Source organism: Eretmochelys imbricata, chromosome 18, assembly GCF_965152235.1.
Source record: "Eretmochelys imbricata isolate rEreImb1 chromosome 18, rEreImb1.hap1, whole genome shotgun sequence".
Classification (NCBI taxonomy): Eukaryota; Metazoa; Chordata; order Testudines; family Cheloniidae; genus Eretmochelys; species Eretmochelys imbricata.
The window spans coordinates 17,186,862-17,207,318 of record NC_135589.1 but is presented as its reverse complement, the minus strand read 5'-3'; the positions used below and the strand labels follow the sequence as shown (position 1 = coordinate 17,207,318).

At 50.4% G+C, this 20,457-nt stretch overlaps 1 protein-coding gene across 3 annotated transcripts in view; it reads left to right on the top strand.

The window, feature by feature from the left end:
• LOC144276963 (uncharacterized) overlaps positions 1-20,457 on the top strand; it is a 72,084-nt gene that overhangs the window by 31,251 nt on the left and 20,376 nt on the right. For all 3 annotated transcript variants that reach the window (XM_077837434.1, XM_077837435.1, XM_077837433.1), the window contains 5 exons: positions 1,026-1,176; positions 6,779-6,861; positions 13,035-13,190; positions 13,365-13,673; positions 16,338-16,495. In XM_077837434.1, coding sequence (XP_077693560.1) covers positions 1,026-1,176; positions 6,779-6,861; positions 13,035-13,190; positions 13,365-13,673; positions 16,338-16,495 — 857 coding nt within the window. The remainder of the gene's footprint in view (positions 1-1,025; positions 1,177-6,778; positions 6,862-13,034; positions 13,191-13,364; positions 13,674-16,337; positions 16,496-20,457) is intronic.

The window sequence follows — 20,457 nt, the reverse complement described above, 5'->3', positions numbered from 1 at the left end:
GAAGTGCAGGAGGTGGCCTGCTTTCGTTGGCAGTAATATGAAGTTTTCTGGGCTTAAAGGGCCAGGCAGTTTTGTGGCTTGCTGCCGTTTTCATAATGGGCATGAGCCAAAAACCTGGATCCAGATCCCCCATCCCGGGCTCTCAGGAGTTCCTACTCCCATATGGGAACTTCACGGCCCCAAGCATCACCCGGGGCAGCGTTACTTGGCGGTTGAAACACATCAGAGGGCTGAATGAAACAGGCAGGTGGGTCACAGTCCCAGATCCCATCGGAAATGCTTTGACAGCCTGACACCCACCGCCGTGAGTGGCTCTGACTGACTGACTGGCCTTCACAGCCTCAGCCAAGAGGCCGGGATTGTTTGGCGCTTGGATGCTCAACCCTCTCGCCTGGACAGGTGTCCCTCCAGCTCCAGGGCATGTGTGTAAAGTAGAGGGTGTGGGTGACGCTTGTGTCCAGGGACAGAACAGATGCCTGCCAGGAGTGGGTGGGTGAGATTCTGTGGCCCCGCATTGTGCAGGAGATCAGACTAGGCGATCATAATGGTCCCTTCTGACCTTAATGTCTATGAATCAGTCCAGCCTGGTGAGATTGCACTAAAATAATGTTGTCTGGGTGGTCAGCACTAGAAATAGGCCAGGAAATAGCATTGTGTAGTGGAGCTGAGGGCATTTCAGCGTCCGGTGTGGCTATTGCAGGGCATGGGGCTGTTACTCTGTAAACTATTCTAGCATGTGTCTAGTTGGGGAGAGGGCCAGGGGAAATGCAAGCGTGGAATGGACTTTTGGCTTCGACTCTATTCCTGGGTGCCAAGGGGACTTTGGAGATGGGGGCGTGAGGCTGAGATGGGCTGCAGAGAGGGCCCTGTACTGGAGAGGTGTGATAGAGGTGGGACTGCAACTACGTGGGCTGGCAGTGCTTTGGAAACGTCCCAGCGGAGGGGATCAAACAGCCGCGGGGGGGGGGGGGGGATTTGCACCAACCCTGAGTGTTGCTTTTTTTTTTTTCCCCCTCCCCGTTCAGAACCAGCATGAAGATGTCAAGAAACAGCTGCTTGACCTGCAGCTACAGCAGAACAGCTTGAAACTAGAGCATCGCAAGACGGTGGAGACCCACAGCCAGAAATACGCCCAGCTGCAGCGGGAGAAGGAGAGTGAAGTCACGGGCTTGCAGGGTGAGCGCGGCGGGGAGCTGGGCCGCTGGGAGCAGAAGGCGCGACGGATGGCGTGGGTGTGGGAGAGGGTGCCCTTCCGCCTGTGAGCTTCCGCAAACGCCAGAAGGATCCTGAACAGAGTACAGGCTAGTTGGGCATGCGTGTATGAGAGAGGCAGGGGAGGGAGGCTGGGTCAGTAGAGACAGAAAGCTGTTTAATGGTCTGTATTGAGTGAGTTTGGGTCTCAGTCTGGTTCCCAGGGTCCATAGCGTGCACCATCCCCATTGGCAGTCTGAGCCAAGAGGCCAAGGCCTGAAGAGTTCAGGCTCCATGAACTGCCTCTCACCGCAGGAGGTTCGGGATGCATCCTGTTGGCATGGGTCCGTGGGGAAGCTTGCCTTGCTGCCAGCCATGCAGAAACTGTCCTGTGGGTAAACAGAAGCTGTTGGCCCCAGGGTTCTCACCCGCAGAGCTGGGCGAAGAACGGAGTTTCTGGCTCGCTGGCAGTTTCCAAAATGTGTTTTGGGTCGAACACGACGTGTCATGCGACCCGAAGCAAAAGGCTTGGTCTCGATTTTTTGAGTGGGTTTTACGCCTTTTTAAAACGAATGGAAGTTGAAGTCTCAAACCCGAAAAGGAGTTTTGACTTTCTTAATTTGGGGTGGGTTTTGGTTTTTTGTTTGTTTTACACGAACCATTTGGTGAAACGGATACAGAATCACAAAATGTTTCGGCGTCGCCACATCTGCATTTTTCACAGGGGCGGGAGGGAAGTTTTGGCTGAACCATGTCGCCCAGCATCAATCATGAGCACTGACTAAGCTTCAAGCGAATCGTAGGGAAGCCCAGTTAAGGGTCTGCTGAGTAGAATTCTGCCCAAGGGTGGCCCCACTAATCTAAGTGGTGAGTGTTTTAAGTTCAGCACAAGTTGCATGGAAGGCACATGGCCTCTGTGGCAGTGAAGTTTTCAAACTGCCTGGAACGGGCAGGACAGTACTGAAATTCCACACCTCCCTCTTTGGGTCTAGGTATTGCTACCACACCCCTCACCATGGTATCTGGGCCCTTGTTCTGTTACCCAGAGTCCTCATGGTGCTGCATGGTGAGACACTGACACAGCGGAAGGGAACGGCTTGCTCTGGAGGATCCTAAGGGTTGTCCAAATCCAAAATCGGAGGCTCTGAAGTGCTATTGTGCTAGCCAGTGGGTTGCCCACGTGGCATGAGCTTCTGCTGGAGCAGAAGGACAGAAACACACTGGGGCGGGGTCTAGCTGGGATTCTCCATGCCTGTGTCCCACAGTACACCTGTGTGTACCTACTTTCTCTGAGTACCGTCTGCGTATCAACGTCGGAATTCTCACCTCACTGTTCTCCTCTGAGGAGCTGAAGGCTGAGCCCCTATGTTCTTTCTCTCCCGACTCCAGTTTCCCATCTCTTACTTCACAACTGGCGGTTTGATGAACTGCATGTGCTGAGTTTGGTTCTGGGATGTTGTACACAGTATGACGCTCATGTCCTTCAGAAGGGGTGCTGCTCAGCACATGTGTAAAGAACACTTCAAAAAGCCAGCTAGATGGAGCCTTTGCCCTGTGGCTTATGGCACAGGGCCAAGGGATCAGGCTATTTTAATCTTGCTAAGTCATTGTCATCGTCTTTCTTGCCACTTCCCTGTTTGGGGTTGCCGACTTTTATAGAGTTTTTCCAAAACTCATGATTGTACACCTGGCTGTCTTGCAAATTGGTCTCTGTAAGGTCTGCTGATATCTGGTCCCTGTACCAAGTCTTTGGCCTCCGCCTTGGTCATCTTCCATCCATGTTTATTGCAGGGGCTGGCCTATCGCTATGAGTCTCAGATCTCTGCTGGACATGTCCATTCCAATGTAGCCTTATCTCCCTCAACTTGTCTTCAGTTGGGGCAATCCAATCTTAGGCCCCTTATAATTTCATTTCATTTTCTGTCACATTTGACCATCTCAACACCTTTTTCTTTGTGATGGAGAGCATTCAGATTTATTTTTGTGTGGCTGGCCAAGTCTTTTTGTTCCGTACATTAGGATAGGTTGAATTATAGTTTTATGTTCTCTTCCTTTTAACTTTACTAGCATCTTTTTGTCACATGTGGGTCAGCTCCCACCATTTGCACGAAGCAGCTTTTCGCGATGCTGGGGGGCACCATTGTCTGCAATCACTGATCCTAGGTATTCTTTCACTCTCTAAGCCGTCTGCCTGTGATTTCTTTTTATGGTGTGTCCTCCTCCTTCAGCTTTCATCACCTCAGTCTTACCAGTGTTCACTCAACTTTCACTCTGTTGCCGCTGTTCAGAGTTGGTTTGCCGGGTCTCCATACGTATCACAAAGTCACCAGCGAACCGTTTATTCCAAGGTGGCTCCCTTCGGATATTCTCATTTATTATATCCAAGACAAGTGCAAAAAAGTGGATCCGCAGTGCAGGCCAACATTTACTGGAAACTCTCTGCTGCAGCCCCCTTTGATTTTGACTGTGGCAGTTACTCCATTATCTATATCACGGATAAGAAGGACGTATCCTTCTGGCACACCTCTCCATCACAAACTCCACCAAACTAATTCTCTTGGTACACAGAGGTGCTCGGATACTAGGTCTCGTAAATTCTAGAACCTACCTATATACTCGTTCATTAGCCCGTTCATTTATAAGCCGACCCCCCAAGGTGGATAGGTAAAAAATAGTAAAAACTGTATGACCCTTTCATAAGCCGACCCTATATTTCAGGGGTTGGAAAACTTTGGCTCCCAGCCCATCAGGGTAAGCCGCTGGCAGGTCGGGAGGTTTTGTTTACCTGGAGTGTTGGCAGGCACGGAGCCCCTCAGCGTGCCACTTCCCACAGCTCCCATTGGCTGGGAACAGCGAACTGAGGGGCTCCATACCTGCAGACGCTCCAGGAAAACAAAATGACAATGTATTCGATATTCAATTCAATGATTTCATAGAATTTAAAATCCTCAAATTTTGGTGTAGGCCTGTTTATAAGCCGACCCCTGCTCTTTGATGCGTCCCTTTTTTACCAAAAATATTCGGCTTATGAACGAGTATATACGGTACATTTTGGAGTAAATTTAACCCTCCCTTTTTTAATTCGCAGTAAGCATACATAAAACTCTTCTAATGGCAAAAATTGCTGCAGGGAATGCTGATACCTCTAATTCCTGCAGAGCATGTCTATTTAGTTCAATTTTTATTGAGATCGTGAGATTTTCGAGGTTCATTTCTAGCCCTTGGATTGGGTCTGAGAGAGTGAAAGCTGCTGATGGGTTTTTTTTTTTACTAATATTTGAGTAATGCTACTAGGGCGGAAAAATAAACCCTACGTGCAAGCTAAACAGATTACCCAAATATTTGATTCCATCTCTCTCTTGGAAACACACAGCGAAAAACAGCGAGGAAAATGATTTTTATCAAAGCAAAGGGGGAATAAAGCTCAGAAAAACCACTTAGGGGCGGGAAAAAATCTATTCAAGGAGTCTGACTTCAGCCTGAGATAATGGGCATTCAGTGCCCATCTTCCCGGCTGCTCGTTCACTTGGTACGATACCATTCCTGCATTATTAACTCTAAGCTGGCTGGTAAATCTTTCTTTTGTGGGAAGGTGGTGGCTGAAACCCCGGTCAATGAAAGAGCACAAGTGATCCCTCTGTCATTGAAAATAAAGGAGGCATCAGAGCAGCTGGAAACCAGGTGGTTCTTACCAGGTGTTGTGTCGAGAATTACCCACTCTTGGGCCAGGGAGGTGGTTAGAACAGGTGTTTGCCAGCAAGGCAGCTGGGTTGTGTTCTCGGCTCTTGCTCATTTGTGTCACTGGTCACTTTACTGCTTTGTGTCTCTGCCTCCCAGCTGGTAGCATGGAGATACTACCCACTTTTGTAGAGCACTTTGTGATCCTTGGATCACTGTATACTGATTCTTCAAAGACCTCTGAGGCTTGCAAATACTGCTGAGTGAGCTGGGGTCTGCTTCTCTCCCATGCCCCCACGCGCACCCCTACTTTATGTTCCCTGCTGTTTTTTTCCACTCCCTTGTTATAGGACTTTATGTGTATTAACACCATGTCTCCCCCTTACAGGCCCTTGCTCTAATCCATGCGGTTCGGATTTCTCCCGCCATGGGGAGCTACCCCTCTGCTTTCTGCAGATTTGACCAGGTTTGAACTTGCACTAGAGAAAAGCTCTAAAGACAAAAGGTGACATCTTGGCCCCGCTGGGTATGTCCACGCTGCAATAAACCACTCAGGGCTGGCCCGTGTCAGCTGACTTGGGCACAGGCTGCAGGGCTAGAAAAACCGCTGGACCCAGGCTGAGACCCTCCCCCCCTCGGGAGTGACATGCACAGTGAATAGAGACACCATTGTAATTAGGTTTCAGAGTAGCAGCCGTGTTAGTCTGTATCCTCCAAAAGAAAAGGAGGACTTGTGGCACCTTGGAGACTAACCAATTTATTAGAGCATAAGCTTTCGAGGGCTACAGCCCACTTCATCGGATGCATAGAATGGAACATATAGTAAGAAGATATACATACATACAGAGAAGGTGGAAGTTGCCATACAAACTGTAAGAGGCTAATTAGTTAAGATGAGCTATTATCAGCAAGAGAAAAAAACATTTGTAGTGATAATCAAGGTGGCCCATTTAGACAGTTGACCAGAAGGTGTGAGGATACCTAACATAGGGAAATAGAGTCAATATGTGTAATGACCCAGCCACTCCCAGTGGCTGTATGAGGAGTGAAAATACCACACACTCGCTTGCCATGAGGTCCCTCCGATCTATTTGCAGGCTAAAATACACACCAGTGCAGGTTTGAGATTCTAGTGGTGTTTTAATACAGCCTCAGGCAGAGCCCAAAATAAGGCCGGCACAGTCTGTCTCTTCCCTTGGGGATACAGAGTCCTTTCTTGTATTCAGTGCAATGCGGTATGTGGGAATTGGTGCGTAGCCTTTCATGCTCTCGTGAGGATACGAAGAGTTTGCAAGCAGTACAGCCCTGATGCTTCAGGGCATAAGCCAGCCGCTGAACAGGTTAGGAAGTAACTTTCCCAATGGCCGGGTTAACCTAGAACTGCCTTCTCCAGGCTTTCTTGCACCATCCTTTGAAGCCACTGGTTGTCTGAGAGAGAGGAGACGGGAGGCTGTGCTGGCTTGGCCCCCTGGTCTGATGCGCTCTGCAGTTGCTGTATGTGGTTGGGGGTTGACCGTACTCTGTCACAGATGCCCTGCCTGAAGCGCCCCCCTTCCAGAGTAGGGGCTCTGGCATGACTATCTGCCTGCCAGTAAGCGGCAGGAGAACAGCTGAGCTGCAAGTGAAGGAAAACCTCTTATTCTGACCAGCAAAGGGCATAAAAATGATGACGGCCCCTGACCACCCCCGGCTGCCATCTGGTGTCTAGGTCCCTCTCTAGAGCAGGGAGTTACTTGGGTTGACGGGGGGGCTGGTGGCTTGTATCTGAGAGGATGCTCCAGCCATGCCACCTGCTCTTCCTTGTGCTTTGAGAGCCCCGGCGTTTCCACGTGAGTGAACGGGATGCGAGCGAGGAGCCGCGCGTAGCCGAACCACTGTGTTCACCTGTGTTCTCTCCCTCCTCTTACAGATACCGTCTTCAAACTCCGAGAGGAGAGCAAGCTTCTCCGGCAGGCCCACCAGGATGTCCACGCTCAGCTGCTTGATGCTCAGGTAATAGATGCTGTTAACAAGGTAGCCAGAACGCAATGGCCTGATCCTGCAGTCAGGTGAATGGTGTTTATAACCGGCTTAGAGCAAACACGCCAACTGGATAAGGCTTCCCAGTTGCAGAGGGACTAATGGCAAGAGGCCTTGTGCTTGTAAAGCCGGTTTGGTCTAGTGACTCAGTGCACCTAGACCTTAAATCAGAGACTGGGCTTTGCTGCCGGCTGAGATGAGATGAGGAATCTCCTGACCTTAAGGTTTCCCAGGGCTTTCCACTGTTGTTGGTTTGTGCCCTGGCCTCTTGACCAGCACTAGTGACTTTCTAAAGTGTTGTGCTTGCAGAGTGCTTTGAGAAGGTGCTGGGGGGGCTGAGCAGTGGTCTCATTTGAAGTGTGTGATACTAGGAAGGGAGGGGATTTATTTAGGGGCAGTCACAGGAGGTCTGGATGAAGCTGAACACAGGGAAATGTGAGCAGAGCATCCCAAGAATGAAAAATATCCCCCCCGGGGAATAAACTCTGAACTGAAGTGACGGGAGCATCATCCTTGGAGTGCTTTAATTAGCCAGAGCCCTAGGGAATACTGAAGGGAACAGCTCTCCACCGGCTGGGGCATGGCCGGCTCTCCCAGGTGGGGCTTGTCTGTGGAGTCAGTGGTGTACACTGAGTTGCACCATAGACTTTCCTGACTCTGGCTCTCCCATCCCAGTGGGATACCTGAATGGAGAGGACCGACTGGATTTCATGCATAGACTGGGAGGCCATCTGAAAACGAGGGGTGAGGACTCCCTGGCATCTTCCGGAGGTCGTTTGTTGTTAAACAGCAGAAAGAAACCCACCTTCTTTGCTCCCAGTGCCTAAGAGCTGGACGGAAATCTGCCACAACCCAGGCCCTTCATATGTTCAGTATTCGTTTAAGCTTTGTTCGGGAGACGATTCTTGAAGGTTTCTTCCATTCCATTTCCAATGCCCTACCTTTTGGGTTCAGCCTAGGAGGGGCTGCAGCACATCCTCCAGCTCCGAGGCTTTTAATAGAGCCCCCGGCCTTTCAAAGGGAACTGCTGTTCCATTACTACCTTGATGGATCATTCATTGGGGAAGCCTCTTGCCAGCTGAATTTTCTTTTCGTCTCCTCTTCTGAGGAGGGGAATACAATATCCAGCCCCAGTGTCCAGATCAGCTCTGCCCTCCTTTCTCCCACCCCAGCTCAGTTCTATGGCAATGAGACATGCAGCCTTCTGGCTGTAAGTGGGCTGTTCAATGCAACTGGAAGCTGTTACCCTTTGATGCTCTGTGTGCAGCGACTTGATGGTCTCAGCTGAGGGGTCTGCGTTACAAGACCCATGCTGCAACTGACTCTCCTCGGTGCCCTGCTCAGCAGTCTCAGCACAAAGACAAGGGTTGAGGCAGGTCTGGAGGGAGGTGTTGGGGAACATTGCTCTGATCCTGTTCATGTTGTGTCCACTTTGTTCGCTAAGGGAAGCCTTCAGCCTCCAGGGCTGCCCCTCAGTGCTCTTCACCAGCACTGAAATCACTTGGAATGGCTGTTTGTTTTTTCTCTCTCTGCTCTAGCACAAAAGTCTGTTACACAATTCACAGATTAAGCAAGGGAAGCAGCCGGTGTGGTTTTAATTCAGACCATCCAAAAGTGTCTGGCAAGTCCCCCAAGGATCTACTTACCTCTAGCACTCAGCTCTCTGTATTATGGAGCCTGGAGTCCTCCATGATCTGCTTTTTTCAGTCTGAATCCTTTGGAAAGAGCTTCGCAGCCTGTGTTCCTGCAGGGGCTTTGTGGGGTTGGTTGTACGGACATTTTCCCTTGACATCTTTTAATTCTGCTTATCCCAAACTGACCCAACCCCAATATCATCTCAGAGATCAAAGGTTACACTGATCTGGGCCTTGTTCTGTTAGGCCCAGAATGAATCCCAAGACTATCATGCTACTAGAATGGGAATCAAAACCCTTGGCTTTGGGGAGGAAGAGATTCAGGAACATCTGCTTGTAAGGGGATGAACAAAAACCCTGAGCTGGGGAGAAATCTGGATCTGAGCTTTGGGGCTGAGGCCCATCGCTATGCTAGACTAAGAGACCAGTATGGTCCTGGCAAGGTTTTGGGTCCCCTAGTATTAGGGACAACTGTTCTGCACTCTTAAAAGGTGGTAGCAGGGTGTGAGACCACTGACCGTGAGATCACGCCATTCTGATTAGCAGCTTGCTTCCTCCCCAGCCACTGGAGTTCCAACGTATCTTTGCTAAAATCCTCTGAGCCCCTGTTCTCAAATGGTCTGAAGTCTCCACTGCTAATCCTAGCTCTTGATGCAAGCAGCTCTTCGGGGATTTGTGTTTTCATTAGGTGTTTGCGTGAGGCATATCACGATGGGGAGCCTGAATCCCTAACTGAGGTCCATAGACACGACCATCGTGCAAACAACAAATGACAAATACAGGCGGCTGCTGAACGTCTCTGGCTGAGATGGTTGCAAAGGTGGAGCAGGACAGATGCTTTCAGGACCCGTAAACCTCTCCGAGCACTGGGCTGGGCCCAGCCCTTGGAGTCACAATGATCCCTGCTGCATGACTGAGACAGTAGTAAGCATTAACCAACCTCTCTGTGGGTTAATTCCTCCCGCAATAACCAGTGTGTGTCATTAAACCCAGATCTCAGGAACGTTTCCATCCCGAGTGGTGTTTGGTCACCTTCTGCCGACGGCTATCCAATTAACTGCAGAGAGAAATAGTGCAGGGCAGTCCTGCCTGGTTGAGACAGGGACTCGCTTGGGAATACAAATAGGCACTCGCAAACGGTAGAAAATGGTTCTCCGGCTGCTTTGTGCGCTGATGCTTTTGCAGAGGGGGAGGCCTTGGAAGGGTTCCTAAGAGTGACACCAACAACATGTCCTTGTTCAGCTGTAAAAGCTGCCGAACGGGGGTTGAGTATTTGAGGCAGGGGGCAGAGAGGGAGGCCTGAAGCGCAAGGAGCATGTAACGCATGCAGGTTTCCTGGAGAGGCGCTTGCGATCAACACGGCCCCTGAATCCCAGCACATTGCAGGAGTCCCACTGCTCCAAGGCAGGGCTGGGAGCCACGGGGCCCCCATTACGGGCAGGCACTGCGTTTCCAGTGCGGCACTGCGCAAACCGGACAAAGCTGGGACTTTGCAGATTACTGAGGGACAGGAGAGACCGAGGGGGAGATCAGTGTCTTTCTAAGGCCCTCGAAATGAGCCAGACCCTCCAGCTGCTTTGTCAATATATTTTCTGAAGTCATGTCACCGGCTGGATTAACGTGTTCTGTTGCTAATTAACAGCCTGCTGTCACACTCTCCTGGGCTGTGCGCTAAGCTCAGAAGCGGGGAGCTGGCTGTGGCCGGATGCGGCTGACAGCCAATCCTTCCCCTGAGCCAGGCGCCGGGGGTGCTAAGGGCTGGAGGGGAGGGGATTTTTCTTCCCCTTATCTGTAACATTATTCTTGTTTCCTGGCCTGCTCTGCTCTGGATGGCTCCAGGGAGTGCCAACATCACGAAGGGTTCATCACTTCAGGTTAGTTCCCTGAATCCAGCGCCGGCTGTTGGCTCAAGTCCAGGTCTCTGGATCTGAACGCAGTCGCTCTGTGACAGCTGTTTGCTGGCCCATGTGACATTTAATTGGATGGATGAGGGGGTAGCTGAGTAAATTTCCCCATGGGCAGGTGCCCAAACGACCACCAACGTACTCGGAGACTAGCCTGGTGGTTGAACTGCCTTTCCCCTCCTCCTCATGGCTGAGGCAGGTTGGTGGGACGGCTCGCACAAGCGTGGTCCCTGATGTGCCCAATAAATAAAGGACCTCAGTCAATCCAGCTCCCTCCACTGGGGCCTACTTCTGTCCCTCACTGTTTCACAAATTCTGGACAGCATCCGCTCATTCCTTCAGGGAGTGGTGGGCGTTGTCCGGCGTCTTCTGCCTGGTGTCTCCAGCTGGTGCCCTTGTATTGACCCTCACTCCTATGCCTGTTGTTGTTCTGAGAAATCAGCTGGATCCTGGTGCTGGTGCCCCTCTCTCAGTTTGGGGGCGGGGCTTTAGTTTTGGGTGGGCCTAGGCCCTCCCGCCCGAGATTTAAATAGGCCAGCATCCTTAACCAGCACCAAAACCAGCAGGTGATGCAAGCGGCTCCAGACATGTGCCCCTGCCCTACCTGACAGCACCCGTCCTGCAGACTGAAATGCAGCTCAGCTTTGCATCGTTTTGGCGTCTTTACCAAAACTCTCAGAAATAGTCTCAAATGTGGATTTAGTGATGTGGGCACCTGTCCTCTACAAAGCAGATTGAGACCGAGCCAGCTTGTATAGGCCATTGAACAGCTGGTGGAGGGTGGCAGGTTTTCGGGGTCAAAACCCGAAGTGCTACCGGTGAGAGGCTCCATGTCCGTTACCAGACACCCTTGTAGCTAAAATATTCTTGTCTGGCTCACTAAGTGCTGAGAGCATTTGCACCTTGGCAGCGAATGCAGGATCAAGGGTGAATAATTCTTTAGCTAAGCACCTCTCAAATGCTCTTTCGTGGATTCTGTGCTGGGGATATTATAGCAAAGCAGTTGGGAAAATGAAGCGTATTTTGTGTGTGTGTGTATCTCTCACACACAAACCCTTTCTCTCTGACATTTAAAAAAACATGTTAAAAGATTATTATGGGTACAAACTGAAGTACTCGGAAATTAGGAAATGCCAGAACTAAGGCTGCTTGTGTTACCTTATTTCACTCCCTTGTGCTGTGTCCTGTGGAAAGAAGAGTTTGTGATTACACAGTAAAAGACTATCATAATCATGCACAAGAGGGTTGAATTTAGGTTGCCATCGACTTCACTGGGGCCAGGATTTCGCTCTTGGTAGCTAAGCAAGCAGATTCCTGCATCAGCCAGCAATTCTTGTAATCAGTGCGGTGCTGATTTGCACCAATCTTGCCTTCCTGCTGCAGATGACAGGTGAGTGTTCATGCAAAGGGAATTTACAGAGCGTGCTCATTATCCAAGGACTGCAAAGCACTTGGCACGCCTTAGTAAATTGACAGGAGCATTGACTAGCTGGTGTTCTGATAGTACAGATGGGCGAAGTGAAGCACAGAGGGGCGAAATGACTCTCGCCCAAGGCCTTGCAGAGTGAATCAGTCTGTGCCGGGTTTGCTAGAATGAAATCTCTCTGGTTTGTTCTAATCTAGCTAATCTCCTACCAGCTGGGCTGATCCTCTGTGTCCCACAACCCACTCCCTACCTCCTTTCCCGTGCTGCCTTGTCTGTTCTTAAAAAACCACCACTGCCACCCCTGAGGTCAAAGCAAAATATGATCGCAAAGGAGAGACTTGAAATCAACAACCTCTGCTCAAGGAAGTTTCCTCCCAAACTTTCCTCTCTGCTTGGAAGACTTATCGCCCAACTCCGGTTTGGCAATCAGATGAAAAGAATTCCCCTCCCCTCCTCCCACGCAGACTTCCCTATGAATAAAACGGAGAGGCGTGCCAAGCCCCTCCTGAAAGGCTTTTTCAAGCCCTTTCGCTTTCTAGGGTGGGGAGGGAGGAAATGAGCTGATAAGCCGCAGCAAAGAGAAAAGTGTTACATTTGCCTTGGAGTCCAGGGGAATCCATTTTCATTGAAGTAAATTGAATTGTCAAGTAGAATTAAGCCAATTATTGTCAATCCCTCTGAGATGAACTCATCCACTGAGAAATGGCTCCATGGAAAAGAGCCTTGACCCGAACGTACATGTGACCCAGAATGAAAGGGACCAGAAAACCAGAGGTGTAAGTGCAGAAGGAATCCATTCTGCAACATAGGCTGTGAATAGCACTGTTTGAAAAGTCGGTTTCATGGGTCAGCATTTCCGATGTAAAAAACGGATGGTAAAAGCTGGACGCCATCAGGCTTGCTGGGGTAGGGAAAAACTGAGTCTGAAATGCGGGACATCAGTGCAGTCGGGACAGATGGGAGAATGACCGTGGCGGAGACTAGCTCTTCTTGGGGGCTTGCTGCAGTCAGTGATGGGGTGGTGCTGGACAATAGATGTGAATTCTCTTCAGCTCCTTCTTGCACACGAACGCCCCACCGCAGTCTAGAGGAGAGCAGGACTCTGTAGTGATGACTTTTCCCAGCGGGGAAATATTAACCCTTTGTCACCTGAGTGTTTATTTGCCCTTCTCGTTGCCCCAGACCCAGATGGAGGAGTTCAGGCAGCTCAAGGAAGCTCTGCAGAAGATGCCAAGTTTCAAGGAAGTGGGACCTGTGAAGGGGCAACAGCAGTTCCAGGCATTGAAGGAACAGCCCCCGGTGCTGGGCAGCAACCATTTACAGTTCTCTAGGCAGAAGGTACTGTACCCTGGCATTGGGCCTTGCTGGGTTCCAACCTGGGCATGTGAAGTCTCCTGGGGAGAGGAATGCTGCTTGATGGGGTGGCTGAGTACCTGGGGCTAATTCTTCTCCCTTCCTGCTCTCCGTAAGTAACACAGCCTTGCAAAATTCTTCCTTCTCTCCTCCTTCCAGGTGTTTGCAGCCAACGGGGCCAAAATGCCGCTGAGCCCCGTGGATCAGGAGAAGCCCCCTGGAGGGAGCCTGATGAGACCACAGATCTCTGGGGTCAGGAGCCAGGGAGAGGGAACTTTGCCCCAAGGCCAGACCTCGCGTAATAATGATGGCCCCAGGCCCCAGGGCAATGTGCTGTTCGCCCATCCCGCCCCACTGCAGGAAGCCAACCCACCACCAGCAGCCCTGCCTGCCTGGCCACAGGGGCACGGGGACAGCCCTGTGATCCGATTCACACGGACAGTGAACAGTGTGCAGAATGGGAACTCGGTAAGTGGAGCGCAGTCAGCTGTGTAATCCAGGCCGGGACCTAGGGAGAGCCTGTGACACTAGACAGCACAGGCTGGGAGCTAGGGAGTGAGTGAGAACCACAGGGTCTGTTTGGGTCCAGCAGCCTCATTTTAAATTTGGAAGTGAAACCAGCCCCCTGTCCTGGGAAACAGACATCGTTCAGCACAAAATTGAGTCAATTCCTGCAGTCTGTAATGAAGCAGTGGGGCCCGCAGCCACACACACGTTACGCACAGTGCATACCCTTGGCAGGGGACATGGCTGCCCAGAGGGTGGGTCCAAAAGGGCAGTTTGCCCCAGGCTCCCATTTGAGGGGGCCCCCAAACCAAGTGGCATTGTGACCCATTGTGCAGTGCCTCAGCGCCACTCGGGTTTGGCTCTGAAGCTCCTCCATCAAGACGGAGTTGCCAGGTCAAATTTTGGTGAGTGGCTCTGCGATCTCGCGTGCTGGGTCATGACGACCAGAGTGGGGAGTCAGGCCCCGCCACCACTGCCGGGTGAGTGCGCCCCAGGTGAAAAATTTCAGGGGGTGCCTGTGCCATGAAGTGTGGCAAACTTTGAATTCTGAGCAGCTTTGCACTGGAATCTGACTGTTTCCCTAAATATTAATGTGCACCCCCCATTTTCCAGTCCCCAGAGTGCTGTGGCACGGTTTAATGGGCTACTCTGCAGCAACTGCTGCCCCTAGATTCATTGTGAACAAGCAGGGTGTTTTTATTTCTGTTGATTGTGAGAGAGGACTTTTTTCCTCCCCTGGAGTCTGACCGCTTTTGGTTTCCAGCTTTGGTTTCCATTTGCAGATTTCTTCCCTCTCTTGCTCAGTCTTCAGGAAACCATCCTTTGCGAGGTGTTTGCGTTTCCTCTTCCCTGGGTGCTCTCCTCCAGGGGGAGAGTGCTGACTGCAGCCTGCGGGGCAGCCAAGCAGGACTTAATGAAGTGGTCGGACTGTTTCTGCTTCTCATTTTCCCTGTTCTCGCTAGACTCTGAGTCACTCCCTTTGCAAACTGCTGGTCAGTAGTTCAGAGAAGGGCTGGAGCTTGCAGTCCTATGGCAGCGGGGATTCCTGCTCCTGGGAGGATACTCGCTCTGCAAATAGGTCGCCGTGGGTGTCTTCATCTAACCTCATCCTGTCTACCCTTCTTCGCCGTCTAGCTACAGTCCAGAGGTGGACCTAGGGCTTCAGCCACATACTAGGAGGATCCTGTCCACTTGCTCCAATGGGCTTTGGATGAGGCCCATAAAATCCATGGGGATCAGCTACAGGCTGGTTCTTCTGCTGTGCAGTCAGTGGAACGGACTCCACCGTCAGCCAATGGACAGGGAATTAGTGGGTGACCAGCCAAGTCCTCTCCTTCTCCTTTTCATTCATCTAGCTCTGGAGGGCACTGCTCATCCATATTTATCCTAGTTATTCATGGCCTTTTCTATTGCCCTCTTCACCATGGCATCGAAGCACTTTGTGGCCATCATGAATTTATCTGCCCAACACCCCCCTTCACTGTCCCATACACCCCCCTCCCCCCCGCCCAATGAGGTGGGGGAATATGATCATCCCCATATTGCAGCTGTTTTAGAGAGATTAAGAACCTTCTTTCCCGAGGTGCTGAGCACCCACAGCTCCCATTGACTCCCACCAGTTAGCGACTCTCCTGGTACCGCACAGCAAGTCTGCGGCAGAGCCAGGAACCCACATCTCAGGGTCCCACGGTGATGGGCAGGTAGAGCTAAAAATGCTGCCTTAGCCAGGTGTAGGGACCCGCCAAGTGAAGCTGGGCATTGGTGTATGCAGGAAGACTGGAGACGGGGGCGGGGGACACATTATAGAGTGCGGGTGGGGGAAAGAGGCACCAGAAATCTTGGCTTTTGGCCGTGTTGGTCCCTGATCAGTCAGTGCCTATTTCTCTCTCTGTGCATCACTGCAGGCATCTTTTATGCAGCCTCTGGTTGGGGACCCCCAAACTATATTTATGTTTCAAACCACATGTGGATGTGGATTTTCACGGCTGGCCTGGTCCAGAAACACTCTTGGTCTCAGCCTTGAGTAAGGACATCCTGTATGTACTCAGGAGGATGGTCCAGTGACTAGGGCCCTGGCCTGGGACTCAGAAGAATGGGTTCAACTCCCTACTCTGCCATAGACTTCCTGTGTGACCTTGAACAAGTCACTTGACGCCTCAGTTCCTCATCTGTAAAATGGAGTTGTTAATAGCACCGGCCTGTCTCACAGAGATGTTGTGAAGATGAGTAAGTGTTAATTACATCCTGACAAACCAAACCACAGTATAATAACACTAATCGCAGTGTAGTTACATAGTAATTACTGTACCCTTGTTTTAAGGTGTGACCATAGGATTGCCCTTTTGTCCCATGGGCATTGGCCTGCTGAGTACAGGGCAAGTACATTTCACATAGCCCGCCCAACAGAAAGGTATTTTTCTTAACTCTCTGGGACATGAATTACTTTCCTTTTCTCAGAAAATGGTAGCATGGCTGGCAGGGAATGCATCTCCCCTGCAGAGCAATTCCTGTCCCAATGTTCCCTGATGAAGGATGTGATCCAAAACCAGGAACCTTCCAAACACAAGGCGGCAGTGTGGGTCCAAGAGGCCAGGTAGATTGTACAGATCTTTGTCCTCTCTGCAGGATCACAAGATGGTGGTGAGCATTCAGGGGAAAACCAGTGAGGAAAACCATGCTCCCAGACGGGTGGTGCCCCATCTGAAACACCCATCTACGTTGGAGAAGGAGGCGGCTCCAGCCAACCATCCCTTGGCAGGGAACAAACAGGCGCAGATGCAAAGGTTTGTACTGCAGGTCTCTCCTCTTACTCTCAGAGTTTAGGGGGAAGAATGCTAAAGAAAGTCATCAAGACTGGCCCATTGAACTCTTCCCCTTGCTGGGGTGTTCAGTGTTATCTTCCATATAAAGAGCTGCAAATGAAGACTCCAGGTCCTAGCATGCTCTGCTCTTTCTTGATTTGCCCATGAAACATCCGTCTTGCTTCAAGCTGCAGGCCACTCGTGTCAAGATGCAGCGCTGCATGCTAGGACGCATGGCCTGGTGGGTTCCATTTCCATGTGAAAGGGGAGGGCAACAGGGTGCCATGTTGCGGAGCTCTCCACGGGCTGCATTTAGCCAGCAGGGTGGGCTTTGTCTACCAGTCCTGTAGGTGTTGTGCAGTAAGGAGAGACTGAGGAGCTTCTGTTGAGCAGGGTGCAGGGCATGGATTGAGTCTTAGCTGGAAGAAATGGCAGAGCAGAATTTTGATTTGACTTCTGCCAGCCTCTCTGCGGTGGGGAACTTAAAAATAAAAATGGTGTTGTTTAGCAAGCTGAAGAAATACAGCAAAGTGGAAGCCAGACATCTTCGGCAGCAGGGCTGTTAAGGGATCCCATCAGCTTCTCTAATTAAGAGGCGTTAAGCTGTGTATTAAAGCTGAGGTTCACTCATGTTTTCCACTAATTAATTAGTAATCCATCAAGCTCTGTGGGAACAATCAAAGCAAGATCTGAAGGCTTGTCATCTTCAAGGTTATATGGTAATCAAGAAGTAGCAGGCAACTGGCCCCAATTGAGATGCTGACTTCTCCTGGCTTTGCATCTGGGTTTGAGGTGAAGGTTCTATCCTCTTCTCATTTGTGGATTTTCTTCCATCTTGTGGATGGAGCTGTTGCTTGGGTCCATGTCTCCATCATACCAGCAGGGGAAGCTTCTTTGAAGAGCCTTACATGACTGTAAGGTGGACACCTAGACCTTGTCTACATATAAACGTTGCACTGATTTAAAATGTTTGTTAAATCTCTTGAGTTAAATTCTGGCGCATTCTCCTGAGTAGATGCACTTGAATTTAGGTGAGGCCTTCGTATGGAAATTTCCGACCCTCTTGAGGGGCTGTAGTTTTTATTAGACAAATGCAGAAGGCCTCTTTGTACATAGCAACCTCCATCACTCAGCCTTCATTCCCTGGTATAGGGGAGAGGAGACGAATGCTCTCTGGGTAATTTACAAATAAAGGTGGATTCAGAAGTAGGTGGATACCGTTACACTCAGATCATGAAATGGATACTTATTGTTTGTATTGCGCTCACGCTTAGGAGTCCCAGTCATAGACGGGACCTGTTGTGCCAGGCGCTGTACAAATACAGAACAAAAATACTGTCCCTGCCCCCAAAGAGCTGACCATCTAAGTGAAGGTCTCTGCTGACCAGTTAGCAGAATGAGCATTCTGCGTGTGAAAACACTTTCTGATACTGCAGTTCTTCCAAGTTTGGCTCTGATCCAAAAAGAGCATCTTTCTCAGCTCATCAGCTCCCTACATATCTCCAGGTTACATCTACTTACTTTACTGAAACAAACAAGATGTGGTTCCTGTTAGATCTGCTGCTGCAGTCAAGCTGGGGGAGAGACCGCTTCTGAATTGTCAACGGAGTTCTGATGGGGATAGTAACAGTTCGTTTCCTCCCTCTTGTTCTTGTTCACTTAGGTTGCCAGCTCCTCAGGGCAGGCACTGCCTCTTCTTATGTATCTGTAAAGCATGTAGCCCAGTAGGGCCCGGGTCTCAGTCTGGTCCTCTACGTTCCACTGAGACAGCAATCATACTAATAACCTGGATTTAAGAAGCGAACTGGCTTTAAGAAAATATACTAGACGGAAGGGGTTCTGTTGTGACGGGGCTCCAGAGCCATGAAAGTCAGTGGAGGTGGGTGTCACTAAAGGGACCAGTGCTGTATGTGGTTGCATATAACACTTACTGGTGACAAACTCCCCTCTGTCAGTCCGAGCACGCAAGCGTTGAGCTGTTCGGCACATGGAGAAGGAGGCCACAGCATGGCACGGACCCAGCATTCTCCCTGAATGGATCTAAGGTCAAGAAGTCGTCAGAGCAGCTAGGGACTGTCCTATTACCTGGATAGTGCGTGAGGGGGTGGGGGAACATCAAAGTGACATTCTCTTGGAGTGTCCATGCCAAAAATAACACGCAGCCTGCCAGAGGCAAAGAAGCCATTTGTCCAACGCGAGGAATTATTGCAGGGGTGGATTAGATCAGCAGATTCCAGAGAGGCCCTTGATAGTTGATTTACATTTTGATTGTTTCTGTGGTGGGTGATCCAGGATGATATTCTGGCTGCAATTTCCTTTCTAAAAGCTTGCGCAGTGGCAGTGTGCTGGCTTTAAATGCAGCAGCTGAGCCTGGTGGGAACAGGCAGAAGAGAGCTGGTTTTGGCGAGCTGAAACCACTTCCACACAAGGGTTCAGGGAGGACAGACAAGTTCTACAACAAGCCAGGAACCAAATCCTAGAGTGGCTCCAGTTGGCTAGGCACCAAGAATTCTGGGATACGCCCAGAAATCCTTGCGCCAGGCACAGGTAGCTGCAGCCCCAGTGGGGACACAGGTCTACAGAGTATAGGGCATGTATGGCATAGCAATGTGGATTCTCGGAGGCGGGTTTAGCTAACGTGCTCACATGTGCATGAGCCAGGACCCAGGGCAAACCTGCAAAGTAGACATATGAGTTGAATGCACCAGTCCCACTAATTTTAATGGCAACTGGGTGTCCAAATCTCTCAGGCAGATTTGAAAATCTCAGCTGGTGTGTGCATCTGAATTGGGGATCTCAGGCTGTATAAAGGAGGAATCTGATCGTGAACTGAAGCTGTTTTTTGAGGATTAAAAGTTCTGGTAGTGCCCATCATTTTTCACTCCTGAAAGTCTCCGTGCCTCTGGGATTGGTGATGGAAGTGGTGAAATGTTGCAAGGGTTTGTAGCTGTTCTGGAGAGTTTCCCCTGCTGCTTTCCCGGGAACAAAGTGTTCAGAGAAGCAAACTGGTCTTCTGGGGGCTTTCCCTGGATTCTGAACCTTTAGGTTCACCCCCTAAAAATTTGAAGTCGTTCCTCAGAAATCAGGGCCACGTTCAGGTCTGGTGTAGGTAGGTGCCATTCGAGTGAATCTCAAGGTCTGGGTTTGGCTCTTAGTGTGTTATAGATCTTCAGAAGCGCGAGGCTAGGTGCTTGGGTGATTTGAATCTTGTCCATCATGTGGCGTTTCTGCAATGAGCTGGGTGGAGAACAGACTCCCTTGTTGGAGAAGTCTGGGCCATCTTTGTACCCTGCATAAAAGACACTTCCCTCTGGCACTGGATGAGAACGTCTGCATAGGTATTCTACCTTAAACACCCCTCTACAGCCCCCTCCACAATCCATCTCTGCATCTGTAATGCACATTTATAGACAGGGAGTGGAGCCTCTGACTAGCCATGTAGAGATGGGCTTCTGAGCTCAGTGGCTGGTACAGGTACCATGCAGAGATGGCAGCATTGAGGAGAAGAAGGGCATGGCATTTAGCATTTGTCCCGTTGCCAACCATCATTAAAGCCTTGTTGTGCCAAGAGGGAAGCAGACAGACAGACAGTGGATCCAGGTAGCAACAGGCGCATGTTTGAGGCATAGCATTCACAGGGAAGGATCAAACTCCCAGCCTAGCTCATGGCTGGCCAGAAGGAGCTGCCCATTCTTCCCCAGAGCTCAGAGTCAGGCTCGCAGGCTGGTCGCAGAGGTCGGGCGCTAACAGAGACAGACACCCCACCACCACCTCCCCGAAAGAGGACACCCAAGTAGACTTTTTCACCACAACATCTGTCACAATTATTACAAAGAGCTTATGAGAGAGATTTTATTAAAATAGACAAGGAAAAGGCTATCTGCCGTGCTACACTACAAGAAGTTCCTTATACAGTAAAAGTGGAGCTATCTGGCACTTTACCA